The sequence below is a fragment of the Gopherus evgoodei genome, chromosome 2, assembly GCF_007399415.2.
Source record: "Gopherus evgoodei ecotype Sinaloan lineage chromosome 2, rGopEvg1_v1.p, whole genome shotgun sequence".
NCBI lineage: Eukaryota > Metazoa > Chordata > Testudines > Testudinidae > Gopherus > Gopherus evgoodei.
The window spans coordinates 171,991,735-172,013,445 of record NC_044323.1 but is presented as its reverse complement, the minus strand read 5'-3'; the positions used below and the strand labels follow the sequence as shown (position 1 = coordinate 172,013,445).

At 42.4% G+C, this 21,711-nt stretch overlaps 1 protein-coding gene across 1 annotated transcript; it reads right to left on the bottom strand.

The window, feature by feature from the left end:
* Positions 1-1,435: 1,435 nt before the first annotated feature.
* LOC115646452 (leukocyte elastase inhibitor-like) lies at positions 1,436-16,198 on the bottom strand. Its single transcript, XM_030552288.1, has 7 exons — positions 16,037-16,198; positions 12,942-13,118; positions 7,574-7,711; positions 6,139-6,256; positions 5,323-5,465; positions 3,860-4,027; positions 1,436-2,637 (listed from the first exon to the last, which is right to left on the bottom strand). Exons 2-7 carry the CDS (start codon positions 13,107-13,109, stop codon positions 2,236-2,238), a joined length of 1,137 nt encoding a protein of 378 aa, XP_030408148.1. The 5' UTR covers positions 13,110-13,118; positions 16,037-16,198; the 3' UTR covers positions 1,436-2,235.
* Positions 16,199-21,711: the final 5,513 nt, after the last annotated feature.

Sequence of the window (21,711 nt, the reverse complement as noted above, 5' to 3'; positions counted from 1 at the left end):
ATTTAATCTCCAGTTCTTTGCTCTCCCTCTCCCATTGCAACAGGCTGTTGCCCAATAGCCACCAATTATTCTGAAAATGCAAAAGGAGAACTTATACAGCAGACCACACCCGGCAACCCACTTGCTCACTTTGGTGTTATCACTTAGATATACAATCATTTTTGTGCTGTCAAATGCCACATTTTGTGCATAAAATTGCCTGCTGTGGACAAACAGATGCCTTTTTTTAATTACATAAAACCATTTATTTGTACCTCCAAGGCAAAGTTATAGTGAGGTTCACAAAGGAATACAGAATTAGACACACAGAATATATCTGAGGTTATACTGTTAATGCATAGAAATAACTGCGCAGGATATACATGAAATTATACAGGCTACTAGTACTAACAGGAAGCAACAGCAGGATATTACGAGTACATAAATACAGCAGTTCCTAGAAGTCAAACTGTTATTTGGTACAAAAATCAGTTTGTAAAGAGGCAGTAGGCAGCCAGCCAGCCACGTGGGCCAGAGCTCACTGCAGCATTAATATATTTGAATTGTACTTAAGAAATTTGGAACAGCTACAGAGCAGTTCCCTGGAAAGCAGGGATCCTTCCTGTGTTGATATTACAGTTTTAGGCCAAGATTGCACTACCTTTTGGAAAGTTAGTTTCAATGATCTGAAAAAATCTTTCAAGACTTCTCAACATCTCCATACATTTTAAACAGATAAAACAGTTTTAAAATTTTTCTTTAAAATGTACAGAAGTGTTAAGATGTCTTAAAAAACCATTAAGAAATTGCCTGTCCCATTTCCGCCACCTCATTCAGAAGCAATATCATACTAGAGTTCTGAAACAGTGATTGAAAGGGTTGCACGTGTTTAAACAGCTTAATACTTTCTCTAAGAATAGAAAGTCTCTCTAGACAAATGCTAATTGAACTTTTATCCCAAGACATAAGGCCCATTTGGCTGTTCAGTGCATTCTGGTGCCAAACAGCATTTTGTTCAAAGGCCTCTAAAAGAAGAGACTCTAAGGGCACGGCTACACTTGCAGATGTAGAGCGCTGTGAATTAAACCAGCCCTCGGAGAGCGCAGTAGGGAAAGTGCTGCAGTGTGTTCACACTGTCAGATTCGAGTGCACGGGCATGGCCACATTAGTAGCTACTGCAACGCCACAGAGAGCAGTGCATTGTGGTAGCTATCCCAGCATGCACGTGGCTGCAATGTGCTTTTAAAATGGAGTGGTGGTGGAGTGTCACAGGCAGTGTGTTGTGTGTGTCTGGGGGGAGAGAGAGTGGGTTTTTGGGGGCTGAGAGCATGTCAGCATGCTGTCTTGTAAGTTCAGACAGCAGCAGACCCCCCACCTCTCTCTCACACACACTCACAACAGCAGCATTCCACAGTAATGGCTTGCTTTGTCCCAGAGTAGATAAGCATGCCGGCTGTCAGAAACGGAGCTTTGAAAGGGCATATCCGCATTCCTACAGCTAATTCCAAAACAATGACAAGAGCGGACACTTGACTTGAGGGGATGATGGGACGTTTCTGGAGGCCGATCAGAACGCAGTAATGCAACAGCACGTTCACACTGACGCTGGGATGGTTCAGCCGAGACGGAGCAAGTGTTATGCTTCTGGTGGAGGTGGATTACCAGGAATGCTCGAGCTGCAGAGTCCTTGTCAGTGTGGATGCGTTGTGCATTAGGACACCTAGGGCTGCTTTAATGCGCTCCAACTTGCAAGTGTAGCTAAGCCCTAAGAAAGGAAAAGCCTTGCAAACTTATCCTGCAGAGCAAGCACCTTGAATTATTGGATCAAAGTCAGCAGAGAGCGGAATTACACAAAAAGGAAGTCACAGCCAGTTCACAGTAATATGGCAAAACCCACACAAGAGGACATTCATACTTTAGGGAATTTTCTGACTCAAGTAACCATCTCAAAGAATCCCCAAAAGCATGAGGTTCAATTCTGGTCCACCTTTATTAAAAGATCAACCATGTTGAGCAACCAGACTTTGTCAGCCCTGCAAGTCATTGCATAAGGCAGATTTTACTGTACACAAACAGATATCAGTCCTAAGGAATTGGAAAAGAAGCCCAAGAAGGATCTTAGGTATCAATTTCTGAGTCGTGATTTTATTGTGAAATGCAGAATTTCAATGTAAATTAGTAAGAACATAATTACAGGGTCCCACTGGTTTAAGTGGAAATACGATCAGGTCCTCAACTGTAGCTCTCTCTTCTCTTTTATGGTGAAACATACCTGCCGAAGAAAAGTATGCTTTGCGTTGGGTTGTGACGGATGAAGAAAAGGAAAGGGTGATCAGCTGTGAAATTCTCTTCCATGAGCATGCAGAACATAGCAATGCCAGCAGTGGCAGCTGCAGCTTCTGCGCCTTCTTCATTCACTTCTATGAAAGACTTGTGTACAACTTTAGAGAGAAAGAGGTCACGTGCGCCTGACATTCCAGACAAGTCAGCCTTGCCACTGTCAAATATATCCTGCAGGCCCAGACCTGATAAATCTGATTTAAGGTCATAGCTGTCTTCCAGCTTAAATTTAGGCAGATGCACATGAACATCGATGGGATGCATATTTTGTGGCTGTGTCCATTCCTGGAGCTTTTCTACGGTGATTTGCTTCTCTAGCTGGAATTAAAAGCACAGAGATCACTGAACTGTGTAGAGAGAGTCTGAAATATCACCAGTATTTCTCTTCCAAAAACATTTAAAATGCAATATTGAAAAAGACGGTCTCTAAAGATATATGTATGCAAAGTAAAATAAATATAAACATAAAAGGCCCGACTTTGATCTTTGCTACCCCTGTATAAACCCACAGTAATTCTATTAAATTCAATGGAGTTACTGCAAATTTATACCCCAGTAATCAAGATCAGAATCTGACCCAAAGCATCCAATTTTAAAATCACAGAGTTTTATTTTTGCTGCTCTGTACAAAGGAGTTAAAGAAATACTGTACTAATAACTAAAAAAAAAAAAAAATCCTATCACTTCATCTAAGTACTTGGAAGTGTAAGTCACTAAAACTCAATGAAAATAATTAACAATCAACAAGGGAGCTGTCTTCTTGACACTTCAGTAAAGATAATCAGCTTCACCATTTGAAAGCACAGAAAATACGACATCCAAAGCAGCTAAACGATAAACTCCACCATTTAAAGGAAAATGCAGGTTAACTATTATCTGTAACTTATTTTTATTTCACTTTGTCAACTACTTCGTGGCTCAGTTCTGAGGATTAATTAATTGGTCAGGGTTTCTGCAGCACTTTGACGAAGTGAAGGCTGCTGTAAGTAACATTAGCTGCCAAGAGATTTCTAAGGGACCGAACTGACTATCAGCAGATTGTAAGGAAACTTCTGCCCTACTTCTGGCAACCCTACCCCATGCCATCAGCAAGGAGAGGACTAGCATAGCATCCACTACACTCACCCAGCTTGAGAAGATCTCCCTACTCAGAACTGACGCTCTTGTGGATAGTTAGTCAAGTTCCATGGCCAGATTCCTCCAACACTGTGATGCAAGGCAGATGCACCACACCCTGGAAACTGGCCCAATGTTTTATTTGATCAGTAAAACTCCTATTACACTTCTAAAATAAATAACCATGAAAGTACTTAAGGACTATCAGAGGATGGTGATAACTGGAAACAGCAGGATTTCCCCCTTTTGTTATTTATTCTTTTCTGTTTTGTTGGTAGGATGAACAGGCGAAGGCGTAATGTTAAAAGTTACAATTTGTGGGCTTTTGAATGGGTGAGGGGCAGACTGAAAAGAAGGTTCTATATTACATGAAAACTGGGAAATGCCATCCAAGCAGAAACTGAGACTGGTTTCTATAAATCACCTGCTGGAGTCCAGTGGAGTTATCATCAATATCATCAGGTAACAAGATGATCATGCTAAGTTCTTTTCCTTCATAGGGAAGCTCTAGCACACGACATTTCAGTTCAGAGATGTACCCAAAAGGATAGTTCTCTTTCTGATACATTACTTGCACTGTCTTTCTTTCATTCTGGATGGTTTACAAAAAAATAAAGAAAATTTTTAAAATTACAATTAAAAAAATCAGATTTCCTTACCTATGTTATTAACAATTCTTTAGATTAAAACTGACTTTTAAAATCTAAATTACTTTTCACTGTATGATTTACTCCCTCTGCCCACATGACAATGAAAATACTCACAGGTCAGATTCACTAATGCTTGATTTATTAACAATTCTTTGAAGACCCAGTGCTATGTAAATACTAAGATATTTTAAGAATATTATTATGTTCAGTTTTGCTTTTGGTTTCTCTTGCCTAGCATCACGCTTCCTTCTTCGACTGTAGAAACTAGCCCAGATTCTTCATTCAATTGTAGTTCCTTTACACTCCTCCAATAGCAAGAGGGGCCACAAACTATAATAATGGACTGTGAGAAATATCCCCAGTGTAAAAGCTATCCCCAGGCACTGTAGAACTAATAGATTGCTCTGCATGGTCTAGGGTTGCCAACCCTCCAGGACTGTCTGGAATCTCCAGGAATTCATCTTTAGTTAAAAATATGTCATGTGAGGAAACCTGCAGGAACATGTCCAAGCAAAATTAATAACCCTAGCATGGTTCCTCCCACAGTCATTGGCATAAGGGGCATATATGGCAAGGAAAGAAGCCTTGGCCAAGTACAGGGTGATTCAGTTATGCTCAGCTAGCATAACTGCTTCCAGGGAGGCATTAAAAGCATAATTTAAAGCTATGCTAAAATATATTTCGGGAAAACAGGTCCCGAGACAGAGTATTGGAGGGGCAAAAGGTACTACATGCCATATTTTCCTTCATTCTTCCATTCCTGCAGAAAATGAACGAGCAAAGAAACACAGTATCTAGCCCACTGATTTCAGGAAAATGTTTATGTCAGTGTTTCTCAAACTTTCGTATTGCTGACCCCTTTCACATAGCAAACCTATGAGTGTGACCCCCCCCTTATACATTAAAAACACTTTTTTTGTATTTAACACTATTATAAATGCTGGAGGCAAAGCAGGGTTTGGGGATGGAGGCTGACAGCTCATGATCTCCCATGTAATAACTTTGTGACCCCATTAGGGGTCACACCCTCCAGTTTGAGAACCCCTGCTTTATATTCAAACAAAAAACTGTTTGAATGAATTAAAAAAAAAAGAGAATGTGAAAATGTTTCTATTCATATTTGATTTGTAATTAAAAAAAAAATTATAAAAACTTTAATTTGGGGCCTAAATTACCTGAGAGCATCCCTTTATAGATATTCTTCAAGCAAAAAGATAACAGCATGCATCTCCATTACCTTATTTAACCGAAATGGCATTGGTTTCGTGTTTGCTTCTTTAAATTTCTCAGCCCAATTTCCTTTGAAATAAATAGCATTCACCAACACTAGTTTGGTCATATTATTAACTGAGCCCTCAGACAACAGGTTGGGGATTTTATCTTAAAAGAAATAAAAAATCATTACAACATTATTTTACGCTATACATATCTACATTTAAAAAAAATCTGCTGTCTTAATTCAAGAAAAGATTTCTGCTTTTTCTCCCCGATACAAATATAGTATATTTAAGCACCATCCTCCTGTACTGTATTACATTATGCTGTGTATCATAATAATAGTTCATATATAATAACTTCACAAAAGTGTAAACCTTTATGGCCTAAATTTTCAGAAATGCTTCAATTTTTGGGTGCTCAGCTCAAGACAACCTAAAGGGGCCTGATTGTCAGAAAGTGGTGAGCATATGCTATCTGACATAGGGCTTCTTTAGGGTACCTGTAGTTTGGCACCCAAAATTTAGGACTACATGATTTAGAAATCTATAATAAGACCAAGATTTTCAAAACCAGATGCCTAAACTTAGGCTCCTAAATCCATATTTAGGCACCTATTTCAGCAATTGTTGGCCTTAATGTATGAAAATGCACATTTCTTTTGAATTATCTAGCTGCCATAAAAACTATGTTCATGCATCTTCTGGTTTTACCAGCCACGTTATTGGATATCCCATAACAAGATGAAACAATTCTAATGGCAGCAGAAAATGAGAACATATCCCTAATGAGTAGCCACAAAAAGACGCCCTTTATTTAACTGACCAAAATCTCTTACCTTCAGTCTGCTCTGCTACCCACTGGTTAATTTCTTTCCTTGCTTCATCTGAAGCAAGTAGAAAATCAACCGTAGCTAAATCAGCTCCATATAATTTCTGAGTCTTAGTCAAGAAGTCCTACAATACACAGTCAGAAGGAACAGCTTTCATTGCACATAGAGAATATCTTTATAGCTATGTCTGGAAGGATTAGACTTTTTTCAGTACATGTTGGTAAACACCTATTTCACCCTACATATATAAACTGATGAAAAGACATTTCCATCAATAATAATTGAAATTTACAGAGAGGCATAGTAAGAAAAATGCTGCTTTCCAAAGTCTGATTTAAGGATCTTTGATTTCAATATTGACATATGATGTTGACAATTTGTATTTTAACTATTATATAACTTAACTTTTTGAATCTCTATTGCTATTAAATCATTACTGTCTGACCTGCCCATTGTTAGAACCCCCCCATAATTTCCCACTAGAAATTTAAATAGATAAATATAAAGGATAAAATGCTTAAAAATATTATCCGCCAACATTATAAAATAATAAAAATTAAACTCTGCCAAGCCTATTTAGAGCCTAGTGATACAACACTAACTTAGGTCAGTTAAAGAATCTGTCTATCTCAAGGGTTGGGTGAACTGATCTTGCATTTTATTATTTTTGTTTCTGACAGATACAGGTGAACACTAATATTTCAATGCGCCCATTATGCATGAATATGAACTGATTGCTTATTACTGATGTTTCAGTGTTACATTTTTTAAATTGGGTGATGTTCACCACAGTGCAACAGGTCCATACAAGCCTAAGCACTACTGAAATCCCACTGAGATTGTAAGTGGGACATAAGTGGCCAACAGACCTCAAGCAGACTCTCTGCAAAGGGGAGAATTTCACCTATGGAAAATATGTTGGTTTCAAAGTACATCAGGTGGTGTACCACTGATACAACTAGCGGGTGGGATTTTCAAAAATACCTCAGTGACATAGCAGCACAATCTCCATTGAAAATCAGTGGCAGTTAGGGGCCTAACTGCAACTTGTTTCCTTGAAAATCTCTCCCCCATATTTACAGATTTATCAGTTTGAGAGCCAGAAGCACAAATGGATATCAGACTGCTACTTCCCAAAGCGGGGTACTAAATTTGTAGCCAAAAATGGTTTGTCTTGTGGGTCCTTCAACTGACCTCAAATTTTTTGCCTCATAAATATACAGATAATGAAGTTATTCTGCTTGGAATCAATCAATAACAAGGCAGTTATGCAGTTTACTAAATTAATTCCAAATTGTATTAAGGTTTTATATAAATCCTGTTCCAGTGAGAGTTTTGCCACTGACTTCAAGAGGGACAGGACCAGGCCCTAACAGAAATGGGAAGTAACTGATGATTGAGTTTTGAAAAATTCTACAGGAATTCTGTCACATCAACTCACTGCTAAAAAACCGTAGGTCTTCTCTCCATAAAGCCGATTGGCAAGCTTCAACAGATAGGAAGCTCCACTTCTGTTTATGTCAGAGGTCAGGGTCTGAAATCTTGAATGAAGCTCTTCAACAACATCAAAATGAAGGGTCTAGATTAAAAAAATTATCAATTAATACAGAATACTTGGTAGTAAGTGTTTGAACGATCAGGCCCTTTGAATAAGGAGGAAAACAAACAAACAGTGTTTGCCTTCTGATTGATTGTAAGCTATCTGAAAACTTCAGCTAGTGCAAAATCTAGTGGTTGACTTAATGGCAACACAAATGTATCACCTGTGCTCAGTCACTTGCACGGTCTACTAGTTTATATTTGGGCACAATTCAAGCTGTTTATTTTAATCTATAATGTTTGGCAGCTCTCCCCCTATGAGCCATCCAGCCATAGAGATCTGTTTGGACACTGATATTAGTCCCTAGATACTAAATTCTGTATGCAAGGTGCTACCAACAAAGGGACCTTCAGTTCTCAAATTCACTTCTTTTGCTTTTGCTCCCTCAGAGCATATTGCAAGCCCTATCTATTCTCCCACACCTTATTTGAACATGTGAGTAAGGTGAGCTTGATCTGATTTAGCATGATTTTCTTTTATTTTTAATAGATGATAATATAAATGCTGCCACATATTATTAATGTCTGATAATTTAAAAATTAAATACGTTACTGTATTTAACTGTAGTGTCTCTTTAAGGGCATATTTTCTCTCAGAGTGATTCTCAGAGATAAGTTATTCAACAGGATATATGCACTATGGAGAGATCTACCTGAATCTAGATGGGCCGACGAGACCGTATCAAGGACCTTCAAAGCACAGAGAAATATTTGGACAAAGCTAAACTAAACCAGAGACCACACGTAGGACATGGTCTAGAGTCTCTTCCAACCCTGATATTCTATGACCTGATCCAAAGCTCATTATGGACTTTGCATCAGGCCTAGGTATCCTGGGAAGTTTCAATCTGCTTTGTATAGGTGAAAAGATTCAGTATTAAGGCATTATGAAATGGGTCCATGACCTACAGAAACAAATATCCACATGCATCCTAAAATCTTTGGTAGCTATAACCTTTCCCACATGTTTCTCTGACCCCACTCCCCCCGATTACAGTTAATGTATTTCACAAATATTACAAAGTACTTTGAATTAGAACATAGAATATCACAGATTAGCATGTTGAAACTTGTCTGAGTGGTTTTCATGCTATTTCTGCTCTGAATAGTTCAACCTGGGTTGGGCTGTTAGTTTAATTTAGATGATAGAATGGGAGTTAGTTTCTGTACAAAGTTCAGGCCTGACAAGTAGTGATGAAATAGTTTTATTGTTCTAATGGATAACTCAATGCTGCCTAATATCATAAAAGAGCCCCTCCTAAAGCTAACAATACAAAGGAGACAATATTCTTAAGCAAATATATTGTGATCCCCAGCAGAGTGAATTCAAACATACCCTTTTACAACTCCACGTGCCATTCCAATAAAACAGAAAACCATGAATAGCTGAATCTCTCTTAAGCAATAAATCCCACATGAAATTAGTACCAATGCTGCCATCCAGAATTTTTTTTTTATATTTTAAAATTAATAAATACTAATTTTGAAATCTCTCATCTCTAAAACCAGAATTTAACCTTCAGGAAATCTTCACTGCACTAGTCAATGCAGCTTTTTTACTGGCTGAATTTGATACAGGCTGGACACAAAGAGCTCAGTTCTTCAACCCTTGCTTATATTTGTTAATCCCCGCTGAGTACTCTCACTGATTTCACTAGAATTGGGGCCAGCCACAGTAATAAAACAAAACTGAACGCCTTAAAGCTTTTGTTATTAAAAAATGTGGCTAATGTAAAGTTATGTGGAAGTGCCTGATTAAAGCCCATTGAACTCAAAGGGAGTCTTTCCATTGACTTCTGTGGACTCTGGATCAGGGCCGTCAGGCACAAAATATAGCAAATTCAGTAAGTGTTTAAAGTTAAGCATGTGCTTAAAGCCTTCACAACTTAAGCACTTAAATGCTGAAAAGGAAATAATTTCCACTCAGGGCCTTATTTAGAACATTAGGCACCTATTTTTGAAAATATTAGTCTGCAGGTGTGCTCAGGGCCAGCTCCAGGGGTTCTGCCGCCCCAAGCCGACAAAAAAAAAAAGGTGCGATCGCGATCTGCGGCATTTCAGCGGGAGGTCCTTCGCTCCGACAGGGAGTGAGGGACCCTCCACCGAATTGCCACCGAATAGCTGGACCTGCTGCCCCTCTCCGGAGTGGCAGCCCCAAGACCTGCTTGCTAAGCTGGTGCCTGGAGCCGGCCCTGGATGTGCTGAATATTACTACTGCGGCTGATCTCATTCTTTGATATGAGACTGATAATGTCTTGACTCTGAATGAGAAGGTGGGTGAGAATATCTTTTATTGGATCAACTTTTGTTGGTGAAAGAGAGAAGCTTTCGAGATATCTTTCCCAGACCTGAAGAGCTCTGTGTATTCAGTGTCACAGCCAAATAGAAGATTAAATAGGTAGTTTACCATCCTAGCCACTATGGATGTAAAAGCCCTCTACACCAACATCCCACACAAAGATGGACTACAAGCCATCAGGAATAGCATCCCCAATACCATCACGGGAAACTGGTGGCTGAACTTTGTGACTTTGTCCTCACCCACAACTACTTCAAATTTGGGGACAATTTATACCTTCAAGTCAGCAGCACTGCTATGGGTACCCGCATGGCCCCTCAGTATGCCAACATTTTTATGGCTGACTTAGAACAACGCTTCCTCAGCTCTCGTCCTCTTACGCCACATTGATGACATCTTCATCATCTGGACCCACAGGAAGGAGGCCCTTGAGGAATTCCACCATGATTTCAACCATTTCTACCCTACCATCAACCTCAGCCTGGAACAGTCCACACAAGAGGTCCACCTCCTAGATACTATAGTGCTAATAAGCGATGGTCACATAAACACCACCCTATACCAGAAACCTACTGACCACTATACTTACCTACATGCCTTCAGCTTTCATCCAGACTACATCACATGATCCATTGTCTATAGCCAAGCTCTAAGATACAACTGCATTTGCTTCAACCCCTCAGACAGAGACAAACAGCTACAGAATTTCTATCAAGTGTTCTTAAAACTGCAATACTCACCTGGTGAAGTGAAGAAACAGACTGGAAGAGCCAGAAGGGTACCGAGAAGTCACCTACTACAAGACAGACCCAACAACTAAAACCTCTCCAGCGCATCATCAAGGATCTACAACCTATCCTGAAGGACGGTCCCTCACTCTCACAGACCTTGGGAGACAGGCCAGTCCTCACTTATAGACAGCCCCCTAGTGAGGAAATACTCACCAGCAACTACACACCACACAACAAAAACACCAGCCTAGGAACAAAACCCTGCTACAAACTCCGGTGAGAACTCTATCCATGTATCTATTCAAGGGACACCATAATAGGACCTAAGCATGTCAGCCACACCATCTGGGGCTCCTTCACCTGCACATCTACCAATGTGCTATATGCCATCATGTGCCAGCAATGCCCCTCTGCCATATACATTGGCCAAACCAGACAGTCTCTATGCAAAAGAATAAATGGACACAAATCTGACATCAGGAATCATAACATTCAAAAACCAGTAGGAGAACACTTCAATCTCTCTGGTTTCTCAATAACAGACCTAAAAGTGGCAATTCTTCAACAAAAAACTTCAAAAATAGACTCCAACATGAAGCTGCAGAACTGGAGTTAATTTGCAAACTGGATACTATCAGATTAGGCTTGAATAAAGACTGGGAGAGTTTGGGTCATTATAAAACCTAAACTTAATTTCCGCAATGCTAATTTCTCCCTACTGTTGCTCACACTTTCTTGTCAATTGTCTATAATGGGTCACTCTCTTACCACTTCAAAAGTTATTTTTTCTCCCTGCTGTTAAACGATATATCTCTTTTAGACTGACCTCACACTTGGTAAGGCGACCCCCATCCTTTCATGTATTTATACCTGCTCCTGTATTTTTCACTTCATGCATCTGATGAAGTGGGTTCTAGTCCACAAAAGCTTATGCCAAAATAAATTTGTTAGTCTCTAAAGTGCCACATGGACTCCTATTTTTTTTTCTACATATTCTAAGAGGCCTTTCAAAGTGAAGCAGCCTGTTAATACCCCTGTAGTCATAGAATAAAAAGGGGGGCTAGTGGGTTACAGATTGTTGTAGTAAACCATAAATCCAATGTCTTTATTAAGATCATGATTTTTGGTGTCTGGCAAAGTTATGAATTTAAGCTCGTAGGCTTGTCTTTGGAAGGTGTTGTGTAGGTTTCGTTTGAGGATGGGGACTGAGAGGTCAAGATTTATGGTTTATTACAACAATATGCCACTTACTCCCCCTTTTTTGTCGTTTGACTGCAGGGGTATTAACAGGACACTTCATCTTGAATGGTCCCTTGAAAGATGCATTAACTACTTACGCTAAACAATCTGTTCCAGCTTGTATTTAACTGTGACATGCTGAGTACCTTTTCTAGACCTGAAGGAGAGCTCTGTATAGCTCGAAAACCTTGTCTCTCTCGTCAACACAAGTTGGTCCAATCTTGTCTTTCTAATATCTTGGGACCAACATGGCTACAACAACACTGCAACAACATTAACTGTGACTGGATTGAAGTAAGATTCACATCCGTTGTATGTGTCTTGTGGGAGATAACAGTCCTGTCATTTAACAAAATTCATGATCTCATGCAAAGATATTGTCATCATGCATTATCATTATTATGACACTTTAAATTTAAGTAGGGGGAGCTGGGTTAAGTTTTTGTTTTTTAAACATGACAGCAGTATGCATAACATTATGTATTACAAAATCACAGATTTCTTTGTCAGAGTCGCACAGGGGATTTGGGCAAAATCTGAAACAGAGGCTCCCCTCCCTTCCAAAAAAAAATAAAAATTATTGGGGGCCAGGGGGAGTGGAGAGTGAGCCCCCCCTGCACTCACCCCACAGTGATGACTCCTGTCCTGTGGGAGTGGGTGTTGCTCCCCTCTCCAGGCATTGTGACCTGGCATACTAGGTTGTAACACCACTCAGTTTGTGGGCCCTTTCAAACTGGGGGTCTGGAGCAGCCCTGCTCTTATCATCAAAGGGCATAAAAACAAATTAAAAAATAATTTGCTTCCAGAGGTTTTGATCAAATTAATTAGTGACTGAATTAAGTGAGAAACAATAAGAAGGGTCAATGAATTCTTACATTTTTCTCTTAAAACTTATTTTCTATAACATTAAAAATCTAAACAAGAAAGAAATTTTCACTGACCTTCAACAGCTGTGTCTCTGTGTTACCTTTAGCCCCTAAAAGGACCATGGCCAGTGCAGCAGAAATACTGACTGGCGAGAAAAAGATATTTCCTGTTGGGTTGGTTTCATTCAACTTTCTAAACAGATCGAGAGCAAAATGGGTGTTTGCATTACTCAGTTTCTCCATGGTTACAAGCTGAAAAATAAAATAAGTGCAATCAAGGCTCCAGGTAGTGATTTTTCAAAAACTAAATACCCTGCATCACGCAAGCAAAGGTGAAACTAACAAAAGAGCATTTGTACCATATGGAAATCAGGAATATTAACTTCAGTTTACCTTCCTCACACGTTAACAAATTCACATAAATAGATATAACAGCTAGTAGATTGCTTACCCCAGACATTCTGATTACAACCTTACAGATGTTATATAATAAACTTCAGTAGCCTCTTATTTCTAAATTTGGAACAAACTAAGGTTAAGGAGGGTGCAGGAATGGACATTATAGTCCTCTTATTCCAAATTCACAAATTAGACACAGTCAAGACAACTGGTGGGTGAACTCCTTGTTTTCCCACCAGTGGATTTATTAATTGTAATACACTAAGGGTATGTCTACATCTAAAATTTTGCAGCGCTGGTTGTTACAGCTGTATTAGTACAGCTGTATAGGGCCAGCGCTGCAGAGTGGCCACACTTACAGCAACCAGCGCTGCAAGTGGTGTTAGATGTGGCCACACTGCAGCGCTGTTGGGCGGCTTCAAGGGGGGTTTGGGGAACGCGAGAGCAAACCGGGGAAAGGAGACCAGCTTCGCCGCGGTTTGCTCTCGCGTTCCCCGAACAAGCAGGTCTCCTTCCCTGCGGTTTGCAGGGTGGTTCAGGGAACGCGAGAGCAAACCGCGGCGAAGCTGGTCTCCTTCCCCGGTTTGCTCTCGCGTTCCCCGAACCACCCTGCAAACCGCAGGGAAGGAGACCTGCTTGTTCGGGGAACGCGAGAGCAAACCGGGAAAGGAGACCAGCTTCGCCGCGGTTTGCTCTCGCGTTCCCCGAACCACCCTGCAAACCGCAGGGAAGGAGACTTGCTTGCTCGGGGTTCGGGGAACGCGAGAGCAAACCGGGGAAGGAGACCAGCTTGATTACCAGAGGCTTCCTCAGGTATGCTGGGATACCTGCTTATTCCACGGAGGTCAAGAAAAGCGCTGGTAAGTGTCTACACTTGATTACCAGCGCTGGATCACCAGCGCTGGATCCTCTACACCCGAGACAAAACGGGAGTACGGCCAGCGCTGCAAACAGGGAGTTGCAGCGCTGGTGATGCCCTGCAGATGTGTACACCTCCTAAGTTGCAGCGCTGTAACCCCCTCACCAGCGCTGCAACTTTGTGATGTAGATAAGCCCTTAGGCATCCAGTATAGTAGCTGGTGAAAGGTTCTTAAATCTCTATCTCAGCTGAGACCTGTTTCTGTTAAGCAGACCACACCAAATGAACGTCCCAGTCCTCCAAAGACTTACACATCTGCTTAACTTCATGCACTGTTAGAACTCATCAAATTTACTGGGACTACTCAGTGTGTATCATGTTTAGCATGCGCCTAAATCTTTGCAGGATCAGAGCCCAAGAATGGAACCAAATGTGTACACGAGAGTTTTGAAATCAAAAGTGAAATACAGGATATACAAAGCCCGGGCCTGACGCTGCAAAATCCTTTTGTCCATTGATTTAACTTGCCCAATTTCTTTTGACAGCTTCTGCCTGCAGGCAAATCCCCCACTGATTTCAGGGGCAGTAAGCACTGCAGGATATAGCCATTTATAATTCCTTTTCATTCTAAAATTTATTTTAAACTTAATAGTCTATATAGCTGACACTACAAATCAGAGCTGTTACTCAGGATCAGGAATATTGTTAAAACATGGTTTTGTCCCAAATACATACATACATACATATATACACACACACCCTCCAAACCATGTTATAAAACTGTGCCCTGCTATGGTAGTTCTACACAAACTCTAAAATCTATGATTATCCCCTTCAACTGACAGCAAGGAAACATTCAGGTTCCGAAAGGTACTGACTGTCCTATAAAACTTTTCAATTACTATTAGCTAGGATGGACAGTGATGGTGTCCCTAGCCCGTTTGCCAAAAACTGGGAATGGGCGACAGGGGATGGATCACTTGATGACTACCTCTTCTGTTCATTCCCTCTGGGGCACCTGGCACTGGCCACTATCAGAAGATAGGATACTGGGTTACATGGATCTTTGGTCTGACCCATTGTGGCTGTTATGTTCTTAACTTCTGCAATTCTGCTCTAATTCTCCACTAGAAATGAATTCAAAGCAAAAGAGAGTGTTTCTACTTTCTCCCAACACTGTAGGTATTTGCCTCAGTCTTTAACAAATATGGTAAAAATTGATTTTTTTCAGACACAGATTAAAAACAAACCAACCATGTCATGTCACATAGGTGGAACAAAACTAAGTTTTATTAAAATAAATAATTATAGCAATGTTCATGAATCATGCCACTGCCCCACCATTTGCTACACCACAAACAGGCTTTCTAGCCTCTGGGGGTTTGTCCACACACTGAAGTTGTGATGTTTAACTGGTGCCACTTTTAAGTGTGGACACTCATACGTCATTTAAACCTGACTTGCACCCGTTTTGCTTCTGCCCGCGAGTGAAAATCGAGAAGGAAAATCATAAGAAAGGAAAGAGGAGGAGGAACAGTTGAATCCAGGGCTTTCCCTGGAAGGCTGAGGAACAGGAAAACTTGCAATGGGCAGGCTATTGCGAAGCAGCTTCATCTCCCTGGGGGCGGGTGGGAGAGGCTAAGCAGGTACTGTGGGCTTGTCTCTCCTGCAGGGTTGTCTCCGTGTTCCCTCTGGGCACGCAGTGAGGGGGAAGGAAGAACAGGCCGAGGTGCTCGGGACCAGCCCAAGCTGCACATTTCTAATACGCTGGAGGGGGGCAGATTGCAGGCGCCTGCTGGGTCCCCAGCACATGGCGCAGAGTCCTCCCCTTAGCCCCGTTTCTCGGAGCCAATGAGCGTCCCCCTCCTCTGCTCTCGGACTGGGACAAATTCACGTCGCTGCTGTTTCTTACCCTGCAGGCTGCAGCCAGCTGAGGAGTCACTGGTTCCAGGCCGTAGGAGAGACACGTGAACCGGTGACACAGCCCTGTGTGCTTAGCCAGGCCCGGGGCGGGGAGCGTGTGCAGGCTGGGCTGGGCTGGGCTGCAGACGAGCCTTAGGGGAGGGAAACGCCCCGACCGAGGGAGGATGTGGCTGCTCGGGGAGGACCAAGGCCGCCAGCCCCGCACCAGCTGGGTGCGCTGTGACTGCCGGGGGAGGGGCCACCTCTGCACGAGGGACAGGGGCAGCCGGGGTGGGGGCATGGATCGGGACGGGAGGATGAGGGGAAAGTGGGGAATGGAGGAGGAGATGAACCAGCTGCAGCTGGGTGGAAGAGCGTAGGCACGAAAGCCTGTTTGGCTGGGTTTGCGTGCATGGTTGTTGTATCCCGGGGGTCCCAGGATAGAGACCAGGTGTGGGAGGTAATAGCTTTTATTAGACCAGCATTCTCAGCACCTCTGCCTTTGCTAGAACTGGGGTGTCACTAGGGCGAGGTTGGTGGTAGGGTCCCTAAGGCCTTTGTGGGCAAATGTGCCAAATGGTGGGCAGAAGAGAGGGGTAAGGGGGTGGGTTCAGCTTCAGCATCAGTAGGTGGGAGGGGAAGGGGCGAGTTAGCAAGAAATGGTGGGAAGGCAGAAAAGAAGAAAATTTAAGTTCAGAAGAGAAAAGGGAAATATGACAAGACAGGAGACAGAAGAACTAGAGAACAGAAAGCTCATAATGAGGAAGAGGAGAAGAGAAATGTGTTGTGCCTGCAAGAAAGAGGAGTGGGGCTGCCCAGGGGCGATAAACAGACTTGAAATGAATCGAGTAGTAGATAGTATAGGAAAGGGGCTGAGACTGAGAGAAAACAGCAGACTGTTGTGTTCTCCCATCCTGCCTTTTCCTGCTGTCTGTGTCCCAGTTTTCTGTTTGTGAAACAAGGAAAGTTGCTGCCTGAGGGTTGGCAGGGAGTGGGCACCTTTCTCCTCACCAGTTGCCAGAAGCCCTTCCCACCCAGGCGCAGCTCAGGTTGCAGCCTAGTAGTAGCAGGTTCCACAGCCACATTGAATTTCTAGTGGAATACAGCCATAACTGTGATTTTTCTCTACTATCTAACTGCAGTGTCTGTCTTGAATTTTGTTCTTGGCCCTGCACTGTAAATACAGACCTACTACACTAGTTTTGTATTTACAGTGCAAAATTTGGCTCAATGTCTTTATTGAAGAATGAACAGTTTCCAAACAAAAAAATCTTGTACTGTGACCACAGTTTCCTCTCTCTCCAGTTGGATTTAGAAATGGCTGAAATTGGTTGTTACAGTACTACTTTGTGTTGTTTTAGCTCCTTCTAAGGATTTCAAAATGCTTTACAAATAAGTAAACCAACTTTGTAACACAAAGATTATTTACAAATAGGTGAATGGTGTTGGAAACCGGTTAAGTAATTTGCCTAAGGTCTATATCTCACAGATCTGATTTCTAGCCCCGTATATTTACTACAACAGCTTTAAATAATTCCACCACAAGGAGTTTGGCAACACCTTTAGATGTGAAACAGTAATAATACAATGAGGACAGACTGAAATAACCCCTCAAAACAAATTGCAAAATCTTTCATCAGAGAGGGAACGACTTTAAAATTTACCTAAAAAGAGTTTCAAAAGGGAGGAATGTGCATAAGAACAACCACACTGGGTCTAACCAATGGTCCATTGATTCCAATATCTTGTCTCTTGCCAGTGGTGAGTACCAGAGCTTCAGGGGAGAGTATACAGAACAGGGCATTTTGGAGAAATCTGCTGCTGTCTTCCCCTCCCAGCTTCTGTCAGAGGTTTATTACCTCCCTCAGATGAATGCGACTGACAAGATTTGTAGAAAAGATCTCTCACCCCTTATCCTGATATGCCAACCTTTTGTTTTCCTCTGAGAAGGCAGAGAGAGGAGCCCTTGCTTGTGGGTTTTTATGAACTCTGCAGGAAGCAGAATGCAGGCTGGAAAAAAGGTGCACAGATCTAGAGTACTAGTATTATTCATGCTTCAATGATGTGGACAATTTTTTCTGCCTCTGGTGAGGGAGCAGGCTGTCTCCCCCAGAAACACCTTTTCAACCACTGCCTTTTCTTTATGTTGCTGTTCTTTACTATGATGTAATACAGGGTCTAGTAACTCAGTCTACCATTGTTAATTTTTCCCTTTTTTGCTCAGTGGTAAGACCGTGTTCATAGTTATGCTATAGTAAATGTTGTTCAAGTTAATTTAGTTTGTTTATCTGGTAGTTATGACATTGGAAGAGTTCATGGGGCTGCATGACTAAAAGGCAAAAAGTACTGGGCCCCTGGAGCTACCTGCCTTTTTTCAGCTGCAGTGCTGCCTTTGCCTCTCTGAGTGCACAGAATCACACTGGGTACTGCTGGCCATGACATCATCAGGTAAAGGAAATACACTGCTAAGGAAACAACAAATGTTATCCAGGCCTTCATGAGTTAACCTTACAGGAGAGACACTACTGATGTTCAGGTGACCATTTATTAGGTAATAGCCCGCCTTTGACAGGAAGATGACAAGAGCACCCTTCCCCTCTCTGTTGCAATAACAACCTTCAATTTTTAAAGTCTCCAATTCCATTATTCTACCTACAATAGCTGCGTGTTTGCTGAACAGCCAGCTAGGAAGTCTTCCCTTCTCTTCCAGCTGGTGAGATGAGTTCCAGGGACTGTATAGTCAGCACAGTTGTTGAAGGGTTCTTCTGATTGGCTGAAGTGATATTTTAGTCAGCCCAAAGAGGAAAGCAGAAGGCAAGTAGTGAAGCAGCCCAGCTTACGTGTTGGGTATAGGACAGCTGTCCTCAGAAAGGTAACTAAACCACCAGCTGAGGAGGTGCTTTTTCAAGTGCTTAACTATGGTTATATCAAGACCAACCAAGGACAGTTTACATTAAAAACAAAAAATGCCCCCATGGAATTAATAAGATGCGTGCTTAGCAGCCAATCACTGTGCTTTCACAGCATAGCCCATTTCCCCTCCCTGCCTAGATGTTGTTGAGACTTTCTTTCTTGAGGTTGTACAGTGCCTATCAATGGGGCTCCCGTTCTGCTTGGAACCATTCAGTGAGTGTTGTCACAGTATAAGTGGTAACCATGAGTGCAGACCTCACTCTTATAAATACTTAACTACTGGTCCAAAACAAACGCTACAGCTTGCAGTATTGTCAGTTCAGTACAGCGTGTTAATAGTGTAGCTTTTTATTGAATAGACACAAATGGTGGATAAATCTCTCCAAATATATTATTACCTAAAGAGGACAATATTTCCTTTAGTTACCAGAGACAGAGAGAGGAAATTCTCCCAGAAGAGGCCCAAACTCTGCAATATACAGCTCCTTGACCCCTATGGAGAAATGTTCTTACAGAAGTCTAAAAAATGCCAAAACTTCATGTAAGCTTCAGGCCAACCTATTGGCAACAATATTTCACATTGTGACCTCAAATAAATCTGTAGAACTAAATAAGTTTGTAGGATTTTATGCTATAAGAGATGAGATTGATATTCTTTTGGGGATGGGGGAGAAATCTCACTGCCAGCTTTCCCTTTCATTCAAGAGGTGTCACAGAACTTCATAAATATTGAGCCTGTTATGTAGCTTATTCTTTTGCTCCTGTCTTAAGCTGTTTATGGTGAATGATGTGCTATTAATAGCTGCAGCATTCTACCCCAGAGATAGGTATACTTCAGTGATGGATTAAATGATTGCTAGGCAGTAGTCTCCCTTAAACTTGTCAGTTTTGTCTTTTATAAAAGAGTACCTCGGTATTTCCTAATCTTCCCCTTACTTACTATGGGGAACAGCTAGAAAGACTGAGGTGAAGTTAGTTATCTTAAAGGTACAATGAAGGCACAATTGGCAAGTCTATGGCATCACTTCACCTACCTGGAGTCACCTCTGAGCTGGAACAGATTTTCAATACTGCATACGAGCACTAGTTTACATCAGAGACTGAAGAACGGGTTAATGTAGGGGGCTGTTAGGTTGAAGAATACCTTACGCCAGGGGTCTCAAACTCAAATGACCACAAGGGCCATATGAGGACTATTACATTGGCCCGAGGGCCACATTACTGACACCTCCCCCCTGCCACCTTGGGCCCTGCCCCCACTCTGCCCTTTCCATGAGGTCCCGCCTCTTCCCACCCTTTCTCTGCCCTTATTCCAACCCCTTCCCCGAAATCCCCACCCCAACTCTGCCCCCTCCCTGCCCCCAGGGGGTGCAGGAGGGGTGTGGGGACTGGCGGGGGTCAGGGTGCAGGGTGTGACAGGCGGCTCAGGGAAGAGGGTTGGGGTGCAGGAGGGGTGCAGGGTGCAGCAGGGGGATCAGGGAGGGGGTCAGGGTGTAGGGTACAGCAGGGGGTTGGGGTGCAGCAGGGGGCTCAGTGCAGTAGGTTGGGGTGCAGGAGGGGTGTGGCGGGGTGCAGGGTGCAGCAAGGGGCTCAGGGAAGGGGGTTCGACTGCAGGAGGGGTTCAGGGGGTGGGCTCTGGCCTGGTGTGCACTGGGGGCAGGGAAGACTCCCTGCCTGCCTGCCCTGCCCCTGTGCTGCTCTGGGAAGCGGCTGGAACGTGGGGGAGCAAGGGCACAGGGGCATGTGTTGCTGTTGCTTCAGGCACCGGCCCCAGCATCTCCCATTGGCCGGGAACGGGGAACCACATGTTTGAGACCCCTGGTCTAAGATATAGGGCACTGGGAATCAAGAGGCCTGGGTGGTATTCCCAGCTCTGCCAGTGACCGGCTGTTACTTTGAACAAGTCACTCCCCGCCCCCCCCCCCAACTTTGCCTTTCATCTAGGAGGTGTCAGAGAACTTTGTAAATATTAATTGAGCCTGTAATGTAGCTAACTCTTTTGCTCCGCACTTAAGTTGTGTGTGGTAAATGATGTGCTGTTAGTAGCTGCAGCACTCTATGTCAGAGGTGGGTATATTTCAGTGATGGATTAAGTGATTCCTAGACAGTGCCCCCCCCCGTTAAATTTGTCAGCTTTATCTTTTATAAAAGATTACTTCAGTATTCCCTAAACTTCCCCTTACTTAATATGGAGAACATCTAGAATGCACCAAAGACTGAGATGAAGTTAATTATCAAGAAAGGTACAATTAGCCAGTCTATGGCATCACTTTACCTACCACAGAAATGCAGTCACCTCTGAACTGAAGCAGATTTTCAGTATTGCCTAGGAGCGTTAGCTTAGAATAGACCGAAGAACTGGTTAATGTAGGTTGCAGAATGCCTTAACCCACGTTGGGATTTGGTCAGGACCCCACTGCAAACAGCCCTTGCTTTTATTTTCTCTCTTCACTGTCTCGGAACTTGACACTGAAGCATGTGACTCTGGGATTTTAAAATCCCCAAACCATGGAAGTAAAGCAGCACTAGCCCTCTGTTTAATTTAGTCATATGGAGCAACTTAAATTCTGAGCTAATGTTAATTTTTTAGCACAGAATTTCTACTGCATTTGAGTAATGGATGACAATTAAAAAAAAAAAAAGAAGTTGCAGGCAATAGTATAAATGAAGCTAACTGAACAAGTCTCCCATTTTTTTCCCTGCCAAGTGAAAGAATTATGGGCCAAAAATCATTGCTGATGGAAGTGCGAGCAACTCATCTGCCACCAATGA